Genomic DNA, 18,453 nt, shown 5'->3' on the forward strand with positions numbered 1-18,453 from the left:
CTTTCAGTAGCAACGCTGCTCAGGCAGCAAGAGGGAGGAAAAGGAAAAGTGTCAAACCAGAAGAAATAAACCAAGACGCGATGAACTGGAAATCAACCAGAGGGAGAAGAAGGAAAAGCAGCTAGACCTGCTAACCCTTCAACCTAACGAAGTTGCAGCTTCGAGATGACACAAAGCAAGCAAGCAGTAATAAGGGCACTTCCACTCAGCTACGGTAAGATCCACGTCTGTGAAACGTCGGGACGCGCTCTGCCTCGGATGACATCAGTGCCGTGCTGTGACAAAGTGCGTATTTTGCTGTAAAAACGGATAGTGAACTCGCGAGGATTGTACAGCGTCCTGGATCGCTTAGAATTCGCCAAATTAACTGATAATGTGCCGTCCGTGTGAATTACAATTCGACATGGCAAGTGGTGACTTTATTTCCACGTTCATGGCGAGTTTTAATTTTGACATTTACTGAAAACTTTCATTTCAGTAATTTTAGTCGGGGAGAAAGACAATCTGGTAGGAGCGTACCTTAGAGGTCGCCACTGAACTGCTAAATGTGCTGTTAGAATAGAAAGATTTGCTTTCAATTGCCAATAGTGAATTTACAAGTATTGTATGTTAGAAACTTTACGCAATACAATTTTGATTGGAACTTTATACACTACTGGCCATTAAAATTGTTACACCACGAAGATGACGTGCTACAGACGAGAAATTGAACCGACAGGAAGAAGATGCTGTGATATACAAATGATCAGCTTTTCAGAGCATTCACACAAGGTTGGCGCCGGTGGCGACACCTACAACGTGCTGACATAAGGAAAGTTTACAACCGATTTCTCATACACAAACAGCAGTTGATCGACATTGTCTGGTGAAACGTTGTTGTGATGCCTCGTTTAAGGAGCAGAAATGCGTACCATCACGTTTCCGACTTTGATAAAGGTCTGATTGTAGCCTATCGCGATTGCGGTTTATCGTATCGCGACATTGCTGCTCGCGTTGGTCGAGATCCAATGACTGTTAGCAGAATATGGAATCGGTGGGTTCAGGAGGGTAATACGGAACGCCGTGCTGGATCCCAACGGCCTCCTATCACTAGCAGTAGAGATGACAGGCATCTTATCCGCATGACTGTAACGGGCCGTGCAGCCACGTCTCTATCCCTGAGTCAACAGGTGGGGACGTTTTCAAGACAACAACCATCTGCACGAACAGTTCGACGACGTTTGCAGCAGCATGGACTATCAGCTCGGAGACCATGGCTGCAGTTACCCTTGACGCTGCACCACAGACAGGAACGCCTGCGATGGTGTACTCAACGACGAACCTGGGTGCACGAATGGCAAAATGTCATTTTTTCGGATGAATCCAGGTTCTGTTTACATCATCATGATGTTCGCATCTGTGTTTGGCGACATCGCGGTGAACGCACATTGGAAGCGTGTATTCGTCATCGCCATACTGGCGTATCACACGGCGTGGTGGTATGGGGTGCCATTGGTTACACGTCTCGGTCCCCTCTTGTTCGCATGACGGCATTTTGAACAATGGACGCTACATTTCAGATGTGTTAAGACCCGTGGCTCTACTCTTCATTCTATCCCTGCGAAATCCTACGTTGCAGCAGGATAATGCACGACCGCATGTTGCAGGTCCTGTACGGGCCTTTCTGGATACAGGAAATGTTCGACTGCTGTCCTGGCCAGCACATTCTCCAGATCTCTCACCAATTGAAAACGTTTGGTCAACAGTGGCCGAGCAACTGGCTAGTCACAATACGCCAGTCACTACTCTTAATGAACTGTGGTATCGTGTTGAAGCTGCATGTACACGCCATCCAAGCTCTCTTTGACTCAATGCCCAGGCGTATCAAGGCCGTTATTACGGCCAGAGGTGGTTGTTCTGGGTACTGATTTCCAAAATTGCGTGAAAATGTAATCACATATCAATTCTATTATATTTGTCCAATGAATACCCGTTTATCATCTGCATTTCTTCTTGGTGTAGCAATTTTAATGACCAGTAGTGTACTTTTATTTAAAATCATAGTCATGATACCGCATAGAAATGAGAGAATAGTAACTTTTCTTTCAGTGAGCTGGACCAGAATGTGGCAGTGCAGACTGGAAACTAAGGTCAGTATGTCTCCCTTCGCTTTCTGGCTGACCACAAAATTAGTTGCCATGCTCGCGCGAGAAACACGGCTAACAAATTCAAGATTCACTTTTAGCCGCCGCCCTCAAATGTACTACGTATATTGGATGTCACAAAATAGTTACTACAGTAGACAATCCTAAACTGATTGCTGTGAGATAAGGAATTCATAGTCGGAGATTTAATCTTTATTGATATAAGCAAGTTACACTGTGTAGAAAACACCTTGAGCTATGAGCAACAAGTCCAAGTGACAAGTACCAGTGTCAGTGCATGTATTGCAATGTAATCCATTGATAGCAGTGTTCTCTGGTCTGTAGTTATCTGGTCCTGTTGCTTACACACGTTGTTTATGGTAGTGGTGTACGTGCTGGTACAACAGCACTCTCCACACTGTATTCTTCGATGTGTGAACTTCACAATTAAGTTGATGGGTGTTTTTGATACATCTTCTCCCAAGCGTTCCAACACCATTTCCTCAGTGTCTACTCTGTGAATAATTCTTTGTCAAGAACTTTGGCAAACTAAAGCTTGGAAATTATTTTCAGGACAACATGTTCCAAAAACGATGACGCCGGTTGTGAAAATCTTCTCTGTGCATTTGTTCGACTTTCTGGAAATAACATTATTGGCCAGGCGACACCTCTGGGATGGCTGCCTGGTGCAAGTCTTTCTATTCGACGCAATTTCAGCGAATTTCTCAACGGTGAAGATTAGATGAAATAATTAGGACAACAGAAACACCCAGCTCCCGAGTGAAGAAAATCCTGACTAGGACGGAAATCGGTTCCAGGACTTCACGCTGTAGAGGCAGCAACACTAACCAGCCACTAGACCACGAGCAGTGGACCACAACTTGCGGGAATTACATCCTACTACGCCAAATACTAAAAAGCGTTTCTGCAAGTTATTGTTACATATAATGGTCCCACCGTAGATACATCACAGACTGTTGTCTCTTGTTTTTCAAGGCACCGTCCCAACATCACTGTGGCAGTTGTTTCTTTTTTTGTGAGACAAGCACCCTTCGGGAAAAATTCGATCCAGGCACCAAGTCACTCTATCTAGCAAACTTAAGTATAGCGTCGTCTTCAACTTTTGAAGTACTGTCGTCCTCAGGTGCGTGTAATATTAACGTATGTTGATAACTTTTACTTTTGGACCGTCTAATTACAACTTAATGAAACAGCTTTCGTGCCACACGCGTTTCGCCTTTATCCGTTGCAAGGAATCTTCAGTGGCGGGTTCCGTGAATGTTATTCTATATGTTGTGTTTCTGTTCCATTTTTTGTGCTTTTTTTTAACACTTGTTTTGATGCTACGTTTTGGTACAACATAGCGTCAAAACAAGTGTTCAGTTTCTAGTGCTGGAAATCTCAAAAACAAAATTTAAAATAGCAATTGTAATTAGACGAACAAAAAGCAAAAATCATCAACATACCGTAAGTTTAGCGTTCTTGTGAAGCGCCACAGTCCAAAAGCTTCTTATTGCATGTATCTTTTACCGTACACGTTGCACGTCTATGTAAACTAGTAGGAAGACAAATATTTTCAAAAGACTCTTCCTAATTTCCAATGACTATAAGCTAGTGAGTTCGATTACAGCACTGCTTGTGAGACGCATGAATGTGCTGCATCGATTAAATTTACGACGGGAAGATTACGAGGCGAAACTGAAAGCACACACAATTTTAGGTGCATGTTGTGTTGTTATACGACTGGATTTTGTTGGAAGGACTTAAGATACTTGTACCGCATCTAAATTGATCGCCACTCTTGAAGAAACCGTTACAAGTCCAAAACTTCATACCGTCTCAAGTATACCGTTTTGGTCATTGGCTCCTTGTCTCAAAATTCCACTGTGTAGGATGCTATACTGTCTCTATAAATTTTACCCTAGACTTTGGGACAGCCTGTATAGTCCCCAGAGCATCATAGTTAGTTCCTTTGCAGTGAAAAAAGCTGTTGTAAAAGTAGAATTTCCAAAGCTTGTCGTAACATACGGAATGGGATTAATAAACAATGAGTGGAAAGTATTAGAGTCAATTACTCAGAGAGCAAATGTTTCTGATATTAAGCGTGTAAGATAATCTGTAATGTGTAATCTCCAATTTAAGCCCTTTTAGTACGTATTCGCAAAAAGTTTTAGACAGTTTTCCTTTACACATTGCTTTTCAGTAATAATCAATTTCGATCAAGCCAATAACTGCAGAATTTTATACATTTTTTTTTTTTTTTGATACTGTGATTTTCGTTTCTTGTTCTTTTGCACATTGTGGACGACGTACAATAACGAACTAAAACTTTTGGTCTTTGTTGGCAGGGAAAATCAAATTTGAAATGAAGGAGGTGGATTCCACAGAAGATCTTTTGGCACCTCGACAAGTGGAGGAGTTAGAAGAGGAAGAAACTGAGGTTAGCGGTACACGAACGGTTGGGACTGAGAAATGGGTTCGTGTTGTAATTATCCACCGACACAAATGTGCTGGCTGATCAAAAAGTCAGTATAAATTTGAAGACTAAATAAACCACGGAATAATGTAGATAGAGAGGTAAAAAAAATTGACACACGTGCTTGGAATGACATGGGGTTTTATTAGAACCACCCCATATTGCTAGACACGTGAAAGATCTCTTGCGCGCGTCGTTTGGTGCTGATCGTGTGCTCAGCCGCCACTTTCGTCATGCTTGGCCTCCCAGGTCCCCAGACCAGCGATTATTGGCTTTGGGGTTACCTGAAGTCGCAAGTGTATCGTGATCGACCGACATCTCTAAGGATGCTGAAAGACATCCGACGCCAATGCCTCAGCATAACTCCGGACATGCTTTATAGTGCTGTTCACAACATTATTCCTTGACTACAGCTATTGTTGAGGAATGATGGTGGACATATTGAGCATTTCCTGTAAAGAACATCATCTTTGCGTTGTTATGCTAATTACTGCTATTCTGTTCAGATGAAGCGCCATCTGTCGGACATTTTTTGAACGTTTGTATTATTTTGGTTCTAATAAAACCCCATATCATTCCAAGCGTGTGTGTCAATTTGTACATCTCTATCTACATTATTCCGTGATTTACTCAGTTTTCAAATTTATACTGACTTTTTGATCACCCTGTATATGCATATATATGCTCTGTTGCGAATATCCAGCCTGCTAGGAATGGTGTATGCCGTTAAATCTATATAATGTGTGTATCCAGCAGACAAATACGAGGGTAATCCCAAAAGTAAGGTCTCCTGTTTTTTTATAAGTACATAACTCTGTTAGTGTGGCAGTTGGCCCACTGTTATGAAGAGTGCTTCACGCGTTGTGTGTAAACATGCGCACGCCACGCTGAGGCGCTTTGTCCCTGGATGATCTCTGCACGTTGGTTCCTGAGGTTTCCCGAAGCACCGCTCACAAAATTTTAACAGAAACATTGAATTACCGGAAGGTTGCACAAGATGGGTGCCACGCATGCTGACTAAGGACCACATGCGGCAACGAGTTGATGCTTTCCGCGCATTTCTTCATCGCCTTGCAGCCGAACAGGACAACTTTCTGGACTCAATTGTCACGGGTGGCGAAACCTGGGCATACCACTTTACACCTGAGAACAAGCAACAATTACGCCAGTGGCGGCATCCTTCTTCGCCAAATCCGCGGAAATTGAAATAAACACAGGTTGCCGGTAAAGTCATGACAACCGTTTTTTGGGATCGGAAAGGGGTATTGTTGGTCGACTTCGTGCCCACTGGGACCACAATTACCGCTGACAGGTACTGTGAGACTCTAAAAAAACCCAAACGGGCAATTCAGAACTGGAGAAGAGGAATGTTGAGCAAGGGCGTAAACAACCTCCACGACAACGCTCGTCCACACATCGCTCGGCTAACTGTTGCTCTCCTGCAACAGTTTCAGTGGAACGTAATCACCACCTACCCTATAGCCCTGACTTGGCGCCTAGTGACTATCACCTGTTCACTAAGTTAAAAGAACATTTGCCCGGAAAGCGATTCAGCTCCGACGATGAGGTGAAAAAAGAAGTTCATAACTTTCTGAACAGCATGGCGGCGAGCTGGTATGACATGGACCTACAAAAACTGCCACAGCGTCTACAAAAATTTATCGATCAAAATGAAGATTATGTCGAAAAATAGCTAAATGTTCAAGCTGCAAACTGATGTAAACCATTGTAGAAATAAACAGGTCTATGTTCTTAAAGAAAAATAGGAGACCTTACTTTTGGGATTACCCTCGTATGTCCAGCATGTCCAGGACCGACATCTCTACAGTGGCTTGTGGGGTATATACAATAAAGCTGTCATTGACTCCAAAGTTCGTTTGCATACCTCAGTGCATTACGAGACACGATCCTGTAGGATTTGGTATGCGGTTGCCTTCTTTTGACCTTTAAGCGGGATTACCCTGTCAGTTATAGGGAGACGTAGAGGTCATAATGGGCACCGAATCAGAATGCACTCGCCTTTTTTCATCTTGACATATGTTGCCAGAGGTGGATAAAAGTTCTGGGACTGACCAGGGATCGACCTTTACATCCACCTGCTGACACTGTACTATTCAGACACTTTCTATGCATTTTGGTCAAAATAAGGCTAGCCACTGTTCGAAATAATAAAGAAAAGAAGAACGTTAAAATAAAGACCTTGAAATAAAATCAATTCTTTCTTAACCAGATGTAGGTTTCAGCTAGAACTTGTTTTGTAAGTAAGCTATTTTGTTTAAATTTTTCGGCTCGTGCTATTTAAAGGCGATGCTTACTTATAAGGTATATGATGTGTGATATTAACCTTTATTGTAATTAGACCTTGCTTAGTCTTGAACCTCGTAGTCCTTTATCTGAAGTTGTGTCGACCTCTTAATTAGGTATGAGGAAAATCCACCGGTTAAAACTGTTACTGGTATTTTGGTCCTGAGTAACCGGTTTTTCGGTATTTGTTTGGTCTCGGTTATAGCATGGTTTTTTTTATTGTTTACTAAATATCCGGGTAAAAAAACGAAATGTTAATTGGCCATAGCAACGGTGCTAAAATTTTTCATTTTTAAATTAACTTTTATTAAAAGAGAAGTAATTATTATACTAAAAATTTGAGTTATTTTGAAATATTTTCTGTAGTTGCCCCCACCTGGTCTATATGGTAGTTTCTCGCTGTCGTGGCCGGACATCGTTGTGCTGCAGAATGGCACCAATCCTAGTCTGGGGATATTTCAACGAAGTGACGTAACAGTGAATTACCGCGCATCATTTGCTGTAAAAGAATCAATATTTGTCTACCATTTCTGTGAAACAATGAAAGAGGAAGGAAATTATGATAACAATAATAAACTTAAAACTTAACTATTCATTCATAATGAACAATAAAAAGAAGGTGATCTGATGCCTTTGTCCACATAATATGCCTTTATCTGCTTGTAACCCTTGAAAACGGACAAATTAACAGCAACAATAGATTCCTTCAACCTAAGTTTTCACCCTTTAGCACTGACTATTCATAATGGCCAAATACTGATATGATCCCTGGTTACAGCATGATTTTGGAACCGAGTTTCAAGTAATTATAATCAATACGAGGGTACTGGTAAATTCTTTCTAGTCTTCAACCACTTACTATTTTTCTTTGTTCGATTTCTCCGTTTATTACAGGAAATAATGGGAACAGAATACTGAAAATCGGTAATTACAGAAACTAGTTACTTCGAGCAGTTTTAACAACCAGGTTAAACTGGCGTAAAAAAACTATATATCCGAAAACCGATTGTTTCAGCGATATCCGCCATCCCTGCCTCTAAAACGGCTTGTGTGTAACACTTATGCATCATTAGTGTCTACCTTTACAATACTACATTTAAATAGTACTGAAAAAATGACGAAATTTGTAATTTATTGAAGCTTGTGAAGTCACCAATACAGGGTGTTCGAAAAGTCTTTCTCTGATTACATAAATTGATAACTCAGGCTAGAAGTAAGATACAAATATGAAACTGGTGTCTAATTATTTACAAACTATCAAAGTATTTTTGACAGATCAATAAACTTCCACATGAGCACCCTTGGTAGCACGTAGCACATCTAGGCGATATTCAATTTCCGTCCACACATTAGCCAACATCACTGGAGGGATCGATTCAACGACTGTGGTTATCCGTTGCCGCAGGGTTTGAAGATCTGGTACACGTGTTCGATAGACCTCGTCCTTGACATAACCCCATAAAAAGAAGTCTAATGGGGTTATGTCAGGAGAGCGTGATCGGGCGCCGAGCAGCGCAAGCTGTGTGACGGTCACAAAGGGGCGGCGTTTTTACGTCGCACCGTTGTGAACATATTGCAGAATTGTCGTGTCGATAGGTTGACAGAGCGAAATAGGAGAGCCTCCCCAGAATAGCTGGGATAGGATGGATAGCGAAGAGAACGATGAAGACCCAGAGCCTCAGACGCAGGGGCCCGACCGAGAGCAGGCCGGCCCCCCGCGAGCTGTACGTCCGCGGCCTTCCAGGCAAAGAACTAGCAATAGGGCTGAGCTGAGCCAAACACCACCAACACACAGGAAACAGATGTCGAACATGCACTCAGACAACAAATCCAGAAGCTACAACAGGCACAAGACAACAACATGGCGACTTCCCGCCAAAACCAACCAACTAATCACGGCGCACCACGACAGGACACAGAGCAAAACTCGACCAATGAAGACACAAATCAAACATACGACGATGACAACATTTCACAGAAATGAGTCATCTGAGCAAGAAGAGATGGAACAAGACTATGGGGAAGGGGATTTCCAAACTCCTCCCCCACGGAAAACAGCAAAACGGAAGAACACTGAAGACGACACAGCACCGCACAAACAATTCACCATTCAAACAGAAAACCGATTTGAACCTCTCTCACCTCCAACACAACGAAGCAATAGTACCAGAAATCCAGCAACTGCAACCCAACCAACTCCATCATCATCAAACGCACCTCAAGCCATCCCAAAGAAACCAAGGATCCCGCCCATTACTATCCAATACAAAGGCCACTACCTAACGCTCAACGCAGCATTTAAAAAGCACATGGAAGGACCAATACAGGCTATCTATAAAGGAGACACTATCAAATATCACTTTGACTCAATGAAAGACCAACGGACAGCACTCGACGTCTTTCATCACCACAACATTTGCAATTTTACTCATCAACCACAAAGTGAAAGACACCTAAAAGTAGTGATAAAAGGTTTACCAGAAACAGTCACAGAAGCAGAAGTAGACAAAGACTTACGATACCTCAACTTCAAGCCAAGAAACGTTCACCAATACAAGAAAAGAGACAATAATACAAAACCATTAAGACCCATGGATGTCTTCTGCGTAACACTTGACAAAAAACCAGAAAACGACGCCATTTACCACGTCCGCTACATCCTTGACACAAAGGAGACAATTGAATCTTATCAAAATAAAGACGGTCCACCACAATGTAAAAAGTGTCAGGGTTTCTTTCACACCGCAAACTATTGTTCTATGCCGACTCGCTGCGTCCGCTGCGGTGGCGCCCATAGAGCAAGAGAATGCAGCCTACCAGTAAATGCTACATCACACTGTGTAAACTGCAAACAAGATGGCCACCCCGCGTCCTTTCGCGACTGCGAAGAATTCCAGAAAGCAATACGCATTTACCAAGCCCAACGACCAAGAACCACCACTCCAGCAGTAGCAACAATTCAACCAGCCATACAGAACACACCAATGCCAACTCCAGCTGAAGCCAGCCGCAGAGGACGCAAAACATGGGTAAATCTCCAGACAAATCAGGAATCACCCTCAAGTACCCAGACACAACAGGCACCAAATTCAACCTCAAACCAAACAACTGGACCTGCTTCCTTCCTCGACTTCCTGAACCGTATTAAAAACTTCTGGCAAAACACACAGTGGACGAACATCATATCAATCATCACCACCACATTTCAGCAATTTATGACTGCACCAGACATGCTATCAAAAATAATGGCAATTGTCGGTGGAGTAATGAAATTCTTTGGTACCGACAATGGAAATTAGACCTACCAGGAAACAAAACCTACGATTTTTTGTCTTTAACGCCTCAGGATTACACAACAAAAAAGACCTATTAAATGAATTCGTAGAAGAAAACAAGATCGACATACTATTTGTTACTGAAACACATTTACGTCCAACATAATCTTTTAAACTCAGGAATATGGTATGCCACCGAACAGACCGAACCAACCGGCAGGGATGCGGAACGGCCATCTTCATTCGCTCACATATACGACACAATCCTGAAATTACGCCACAAATGACATCATTAGAAGCCACAATAGTAAAAATAGAACCAGTACAAGGAAAAATAACCCTGGTGGCTGCATACCTCAGCCCCAGAGCAATATTCGAAGAAAACGACTTGCTACAAATATTTGATAACAACAACAAAATCTTACTGGCCAGCGACTTAAATGCAAGAAACACCACGTGGAATGCCCGACGTAACAATGCACGCGGAAACACACTATATAACCTACAAGGACGACTGAATGCTGCAATTTCCGCTCCTGAAGATATTACCCACATACCATTCAATCACCGCCACCAACCGGACGTCCTAGATATCTGCATAACCAAGAACCTCGATCCCGACCTGCATCTCCGAACCTTTCAAGATCTCACCTCCGACCATCTACCTGTAATCGGCCACATCGGTAACGCAATAGAACCGCCTCACCCACGACACAGAACCACAATAAATTGGGACCAATTCCAGAGATGGCTAAATAATAACATTCGTCCCACACTAGACCTAACAACTACTCAAAAAATAGAAGAAGCCATCGGCTCTCTAACAGACAAAATTAAAACAGCCTATAAGAAAGCATCTACAACAAACATATTTCCTGAAACAAACGTTCACACTCTGCCACCACTTATACAAGATCTCGAGTACCTCAAAAACGCAGCTAGACGCCGATGGCTCAAAACACGCAACCCGGAAGATAGAAGACAATTAAACAGACTCAAAAAACAAATACATCCCCGTGTTAACAATTCGACACAAGTTTCATATTTGTATCTTACTTCTAGCCTGGGTTACCAATTTATGAAATCAGGGATAGTCTTTTCGGACACCCTGTATTAGTCTCGTAAGTATTTGAAGAAATCCCGTGCATCTGAATTCTCACGTTTGGTGATGTGATGGGTTTGGTGCCCCGCTATCCAAGTACATATAAGCCTCATGGCTCTGAGCACTATGGGAGTATAAGCCTCATGCTTTGGAGAGGAAATAATTTGATCTGAGCACTATGGGAGTGTAAGCCTCATGCTTTGGAGAGGAAATAATTTGATGTCTGGTTGCAAAATACTTGTGACATCTATTGTATGAGAGGCATTATGTAAGATTGAACGAAGGAAACGTATGTTCTTTAAGCTGCTAGTATTCAGTGGAGTATGGGGGTACTGACCTTGGGCGACGTATGGGGGACGGCCTCGACAACGCAGATTCAGTCAGTACGAAGCGTTGAAACGTAGAGCATCACGTGTTCGTTGTCGAGCAGTTTTTTTACAGATGTAATTATTTATAGATAGAGATTCACGGTTCAACGGCTTTCACGTGGAAATTTTAATGTCGAACGTTGATGTGCAGTCCGAGATTGAAACAGCGTACTGTTAGTTTGAGGCATTTGGAAGTACTGTATCTGTGATGGAAAAAAGAAAAAAAAATGGAAAGACCTGGTCTTCCCCATTCAGCTGTAACGCCGGAAAACATAAACTGAGTGAGAGGGGTGGTTCTTGCAAATCCGAAACAGTCTTCTTGGCGACAGGCTGTAACACTTCCATTCCCCTCAAGCATGTTACATAACGATCTCAAATTTCAGCCATGGAAAATAAGAATCATCCATAAGATAAATCAAAGGAATTTAGTTCCACCCCAAAAAATTTACGGTATAATGGACAGCACTTTTACAGGAGACGCAGACACTCTAATAATGATGAGAGACAAAACCCATTTCCATTTTGATGGGCACGTTAATGTATACAACTGTCGTCACAGGGCATCAGAACCAATGTGAACAATACCAGAAACCTCTCCACAGCTCGAAAGTAACAGTGATGTGCAGTGTCTCCAAGATAGGGGTCGTTGGTCTTTACTTTTTTGAAGACGAGAAACTTTAGTTACTCGATATGGCGTTAGTGCGCTTCGTGTAAAAGGTAAAGAGTTCTTTGCGTCGTCAATTGGAAAGTCACATGAACGTGACATAAATGTGGTTCTAATAGGATAGTGACACAGCTAACACGGCGAGAGTATCCATGGAATCGTTTCGAGAACTGTTTACTGGAAATGTCATTTCGTGTTTCGGCGATGTTTCTTGACCTGGATGCTGTCCCAATGTATCGGTTTCTGACTTCTTTCTGTGGGTCAGTCTGAAGAAATCAATTGTATGTGTGAAAAAGCCCCACTCAATAGATAACCTCAAAATTATCATTCCTCAAGAAATTGAATCTGTGTCGAACGAAAAGGTAGAGAAGGCCGTGCAAAGCTATGAGAAGAGGCTGCGAACTTGAGTCCAATACGAAGGATGTCAACTTAATGATATTATTTTGGGAAAGTAATTAATTTATTTCGATTTCAGAAGTGCAATAAAAATACATAATTATTAATATAAAATTTTGTTTATAAATAAAACAGCAGAAGTTAATCAGCAGTGAAAAACACTTGTTTCTGAATAAAACATGTGTTTCCTCTGATCCACTTAGTGTTTTTTTTTAAATACATTTCCAGATGACGATATTGTTGCAAAAACAGATGCTGGTCATGTGGCACAAATGTTAATCAGTAGTGAAAAACACTTGTTTCTGAATAAAACATGTGTTTCCTCTGATCCACTCAGTGTTTTTTTTAAATACATTTCCGGATGACGTTATTGTTGCAAAAACAGATGCTGATCATGTGGCACAAATGTTTTGTCCGAATTCTTATTTGAGTATTTTTCAATCATTGGTTGTCGCGGGAGTTTCAGTATAATTGCGAGATGTATATTGGCCGTCAGCTGTTGTACGATTTTGAACTTTATGTAAGTAATAGGTAGCACAAATTGATAAACCCGATGAATCTTTGTCTGTACTTGAAGGCATAAGTGGACTTACGTCCACATGCCTGTACGTCTCGAATAACTTTGTGTTTATCCTATGTCCCTGCTTAAAACGAGAGTGACCATCATTTACTTGACTTGAGGTCTGTGATATTGGAGTAGCTTTCTAACCGATTTTGAGCCAAATTGACTTGTTCACCACTCGCATATTGGGTATGTGTGCAACTAATTATAACATCAGCACGACTCGCACCCATTAACCACATTGAAATATTTTTCTTTTGCCATTTCTTGTTGGTGATTTCGCACATTATTCTGTAAGCTGCTAAAATCGTACGTATGTCCTCATTTCCGGCCTTGAAAGGGAAGTTGTTAAACACACACATTACGCATTCCCAATTCTGCTTTGGTGACAGTGACTTTGGTGATCCCCCATTGTGTTTTTGTAATCAGCTGTCCCATTGAATTCAGTAATGACACATTCACGAATTTCCCTTGTAAGACCCTGGCGTACATCACATTAGACAAAACATTGTACTGAGAACCTAAAACGTCATTTACCCTCATACAATTTTTTCCACCAATCACCGCTCAACATCAGAAATTCTGTCAGTCATATCTCAAGTGCATCATCATACATCTGTAGACATTCTCAGTGCATTGTACTTACAGGTCAACGATCCTCTTCTTCCTTCTTTTGTTCTCCTACCTCAGCGGCGTCAAACGACCGCTCACGCTGCTCCTCAAGTTCTGCCTAGCGTGACGTCTGCTCGTGATGAAGGACAAATGTAGAACATGTAAATGTAAAGAAGGATCATTCTACATAGTACCAGGGCACATGGGAATTTAGGCAAATTAATTAGTGGAAATGATAGCCAAAGAACCACCATAGTTTAATTTTCTGTCTTCCTGCATGTTGTATTCTCAGTGTAGGGTCATTTATCACTGGGAAGAAAATTGCCTGGAACTGACAGATAATAATCTGCGGTTGTTTAATTCATCCACTCCGTACATCCTTTGTGTCATTAAGTGTAGGTCAGCTTAACACTAGCCTGAAATAATAACTAAATCAAAACCCTAAGCTGTCGACAGGCGTTGATATACATCAACGCGGGCAGTTGAAAATGTGTGCCCCGACCGGGACTCGAACCCGGGATCTCCTGCTTACATGGCAGACACACTATCCATCTGGGCCACCGAGGGCACAGAGGATAGTGCGACTGCAGGGATTTTTCCCCTGCACGCTGCCTGTGTGACCCACATTCCCAACTTAATGTCCACACACTACATTTGTAGTTAAGGCTAACCGGCCATTGACCTCCTTCCTCTGTGCTGGATGCACACGCATTGTCCGAACTCTTACGGGACTCAGTAAGATTGTCTGCGACGAGTAATGAGTGTAGTGGGCAGGGGCACTACGAATGTAGTGTGTGGACATTAAGTTGCGAATGTGGGTGTCACGGGGAACGTGCAATGGATAAATCCCTGCAGTCGCACTATCATCTGTGTCCTCGGTGGCGCAGATGGATACAGTGTCTGCCATGTAAGCAGGAGATACCGGGTTCGAGTCCCGGTCGGGCACACATTTTCAACTGTCCCCGTTGATGTATATCAACGCCTCTCGACAGCTTAGTGCCTTGATTTAATTATCATTTCATTCTAAGAGAGCTGCATGGTCACCAATGGTATCTGTTCCTTCAGACATGTCCGAAAGAACAGATACCATCTTCATATAACACTAGACTATCTGTGAGGCACAGTCAGACGACACACGGCTTTTTGCTCAGGTGAGAGAACTGTCCAACAAGCAGTGCATACACGAGAATAAAGGTTAGTTCAGAAGATGACCTACCTTCTGTTTCAACAGACAGTGAGAGTAGTGTGGCTGCAACAGTTCTGGACCATCTTCTATTGTTGCCAGGTTCTACCTCCCCTTCTGATATCATCGTTGCCAGTATGCTACAGAGCCAAATTTACTCCACCTCTCTGACATAAAGCAGTAGCTCTATGGATAAAATTGCAGTAAATTCAAAAAATGCCAGGATACTCAAAAATGGTGGTAAATTGACCCAATTACACTAAAGGGATTCTCCCCCACCCCTTTGACATCGCAGAAGAAGTGGAGTATAAACTGGTGGGAAATCCAAAATCGTTCATTATTTTTTCAGTGTAAAATTCAGGAAAAGTTTTATGGTGTCAGAATCCAAGATGGCTATGTATGGCTGACCTAGGATATTGGGTCAAGCTATATGACATCACAGTCCAAAATGGATATTCAAGATGGTGAACTTGGCTTGCTGGGCAAGCCTTTATGACATCAGAATTCAGGATGGCGATTTAAATTGGCAGCCTGTGTATATTGGACCATCCTAAGTTTAAGTTGCAGGAAAATTGAACAGTCATTGGTTTTATTATTATGTTACAGTTAACTAGCCTTAAGTTGAAGTTTACTTGTGCTATGTTTAAAAAATTACCCCTTACTCCTCTGACATCAGAGTTTACATAATGGTCACTGTGAGTTTGGAATGAAAGAGCTGACTTTTCTTAAAATTGTATATCTCATGAATGGTCACTATTGTAAGAGGTATCACAGGACTGGAAGAGGTTCAAATGGCTCTGAGCACTATGGGACTTAACTTCTGAGGTCATCAGTCCCCTAGAACTTAGAACTAGTTAAACCTAAGGACATCACACACATCCATGCCCGAGGCAGGATTCGAACCTGCGACTATAGCGCCTAGAACCGCTCGGCCACTTCGGCCAGCGGCTGGGAGAGGTATGCACTTACATCTTTATTAGTTAAACAAATACCACACTGGAATTATCCTTTGGGAATCCACATATGCCTCTACTGCCCCCAATGCCACAGTCACTTTTGAGGTGACAGTGCGCATTGGGTACCTCTCGATGGCTGGGTCTGATGGAAAACAGCCACTATACCACACTGTGTGTCGAGAGATGTCAGCAGGATAGCAACATCCATGTACAGTGACCCATTAGTGTGCTCAAGCAGATTCTAGTATGAACCCAATGTACTACCACAGCAGAGCTGTACTCAGAATTGAACACTAAACACTCCTGCTGCCTACAACTCCAAGATGGCCCTGTGAAGTAGTCCAGCTTTTACCTGCACTATATGGGTTTGGAAAGACTGATGCCACACCCTCAACTATTGTCAGTCTCGTATTATTCCATATGGGCATAGCCAGTTAAATGATTTAGTATTTTAGAACTGTACAGTATCGTTTTTTGCTGTGAGCTGGATTTCCTCAGCTGCAGCGACTGCAGCCAATGCTTCTCATCCCTGTCTCCTCCAGCATTCACCCAGCACAGTAATAGTGAGATATCTTCGTTGAGTTGTTTAGACATGCAGTGCAATCCAACAGGCTCTTACACAGACAGTTTCTTATGGCGATATTCATGTTAATTTTAGAACTGAGCAGTGTGATATTGTGATGCATGAACTAACAAATCCATTATGACCACACATTGATAGGAAGGGGGCTACAGCGTGCCTGGGAATGTCAACACTCTTTTCGTAAAACATTAATGTGAAAGATTACAGAACACACAGTTGTCACAGGTAGCACAATAATTCACATTTTCTGTTGTGAGGGATGTGGTAACAGAAATGCACCAATGTTACACCTCTATAAGGTTTGTGGGAGCTGTTTCCTGTCTCATAATCATCAGAAATACGACACTAATAATATTACAATGTAGGAAATCTTTTTCCAGCACCTGACATACTTAAACCTATTAATGTTTTTTTCTGTGTAGAGTTCCACTTATTTTGGTGGTGATGGGTGAAATCTCAGTGCTGCAACTGAAAAGAACCATCAGTGTTCAAGTGAATCACATATCAGAGGATCTTGGGTTAATACGATAATTTCACTAATTCATTGATGTCAGTGGTAGGTTAGACCTGAGTCAATGTTCCTATAAACAGAAAGCGATCTAGTATTCAAGCTGGGTTAGTATTTTATAAGCAATTCCTCAGATAAAGTGTGTTTTACATTGTACATAGGATGTCCTAACATCTCCAGTGGAATTGTAATGTTACTGATTTCGAGGTTGAACATTAGATAGATGTGTGTGAGTCATGGATCTCAATGTCATCATAACTAAGATGAGCTTAGATACTTTACAGAAAGACGTCATGAGAGCAGATCTGTGGTATTGCCTTTCTTAGGACAGTGGAAACATTGGGATGGAGATGTGCTGTTCATAATTTCTGTCATTTAGTATTTCTAAGATCACAGTCTGTAACTTGACGGAAACAACTTTAAAGTCTCCTACCCATAAGCGCTGCATCTCATGTATGAAACTGTACGCAGTGTATGCATATTTCAAACCATCTTTTGATTTTAACCAGTGCTTGTGGCAAGACGCTAGCATTTCACAGTTTGCCATTGTTTATGCTTACTAGACAATGACTGTCATCAGTACAAATCTGTCTGACAAATGTTGTGAAAGAAAATTGTTTGATGGAAATAGAAAAATGCAAGGCATCGGCGTTTGTGGTACAAACCTAACTGTATGCTCCTGATATTACACTATCTTTGCAAACAAGAGGAAAGCAATTGATAACCTTTCGCTCTCTCTCTCTCTCTCTCTCTCTCTCACACACACACACACACACACACACACAAAATAACTGCCAAGCAAGTTGGAAGAGGAATATGCATGTAGCACTGACAGACTCTCACCAGTTCATGTCATTAATTTAGTGTAGCTACAGGTATAAAACTGAACGACTTGGTTTATACACAAGATACTTGCAAGTATATCAGATACGACAGAGGACCACAACTAGGAAACTAAGAGTTCCACATGACACTTCTAACAAACACCAGTCTTAGCTGCTTTGGTCTGCAGTAGAAATACCTATAACTCCAGTAGTACTGTACGATGTTTACATGGGATTTCTAAATAATTTCCAACGAATGCAGCTGTGATTCCTTCAATGAGACTGTTTGTGCAGTAAGTCTTTTGCCGACCAAGGTTCTGAATGGTGCCGATATCAAGTGTCTGCTGTTATGACTTACACTGAACTCCCAATGACGAGTCTTTCCAAGTTTTTAGAGGATGTGACATCATATGTTCACACAATTCAAGGGTTTTCTGTTATGATTTTCACTAAATTCCAAATGATGAGTCTTTTCAGGTTTTCAGAGGTGTATATGTTTATACAATTCCCTTGAATT

General features: G+C 41.9%; 1 protein-coding gene across 1 annotated transcript in view; it reads left to right on the forward strand.

The window, feature by feature from the left end:
* The window catches only part of LOC124712358 (coiled-coil domain-containing protein 96-like), a 189,823-nt gene that overhangs the window by 65,839 nt on the left and 105,531 nt on the right, over positions 1 to 18,453 (forward strand). Inside the window, exon 4 of the mRNA XM_047242653.1 lies at positions 4,472 to 4,563. Within this exon, the coding sequence (XP_047098609.1) occupies positions 4,472 to 4,563 (92 nt within the window). The remainder of the gene's footprint in view (positions 1 to 4,471; positions 4,564 to 18,453) is intronic.

The sequence above is a fragment of the Schistocerca piceifrons genome, chromosome 8 (genome assembly GCF_021461385.2).
Source record: "Schistocerca piceifrons isolate TAMUIC-IGC-003096 chromosome 8, iqSchPice1.1, whole genome shotgun sequence".
Taxonomy (NCBI): Eukaryota; Metazoa; Arthropoda; class Insecta; order Orthoptera; family Acrididae; genus Schistocerca; species Schistocerca piceifrons.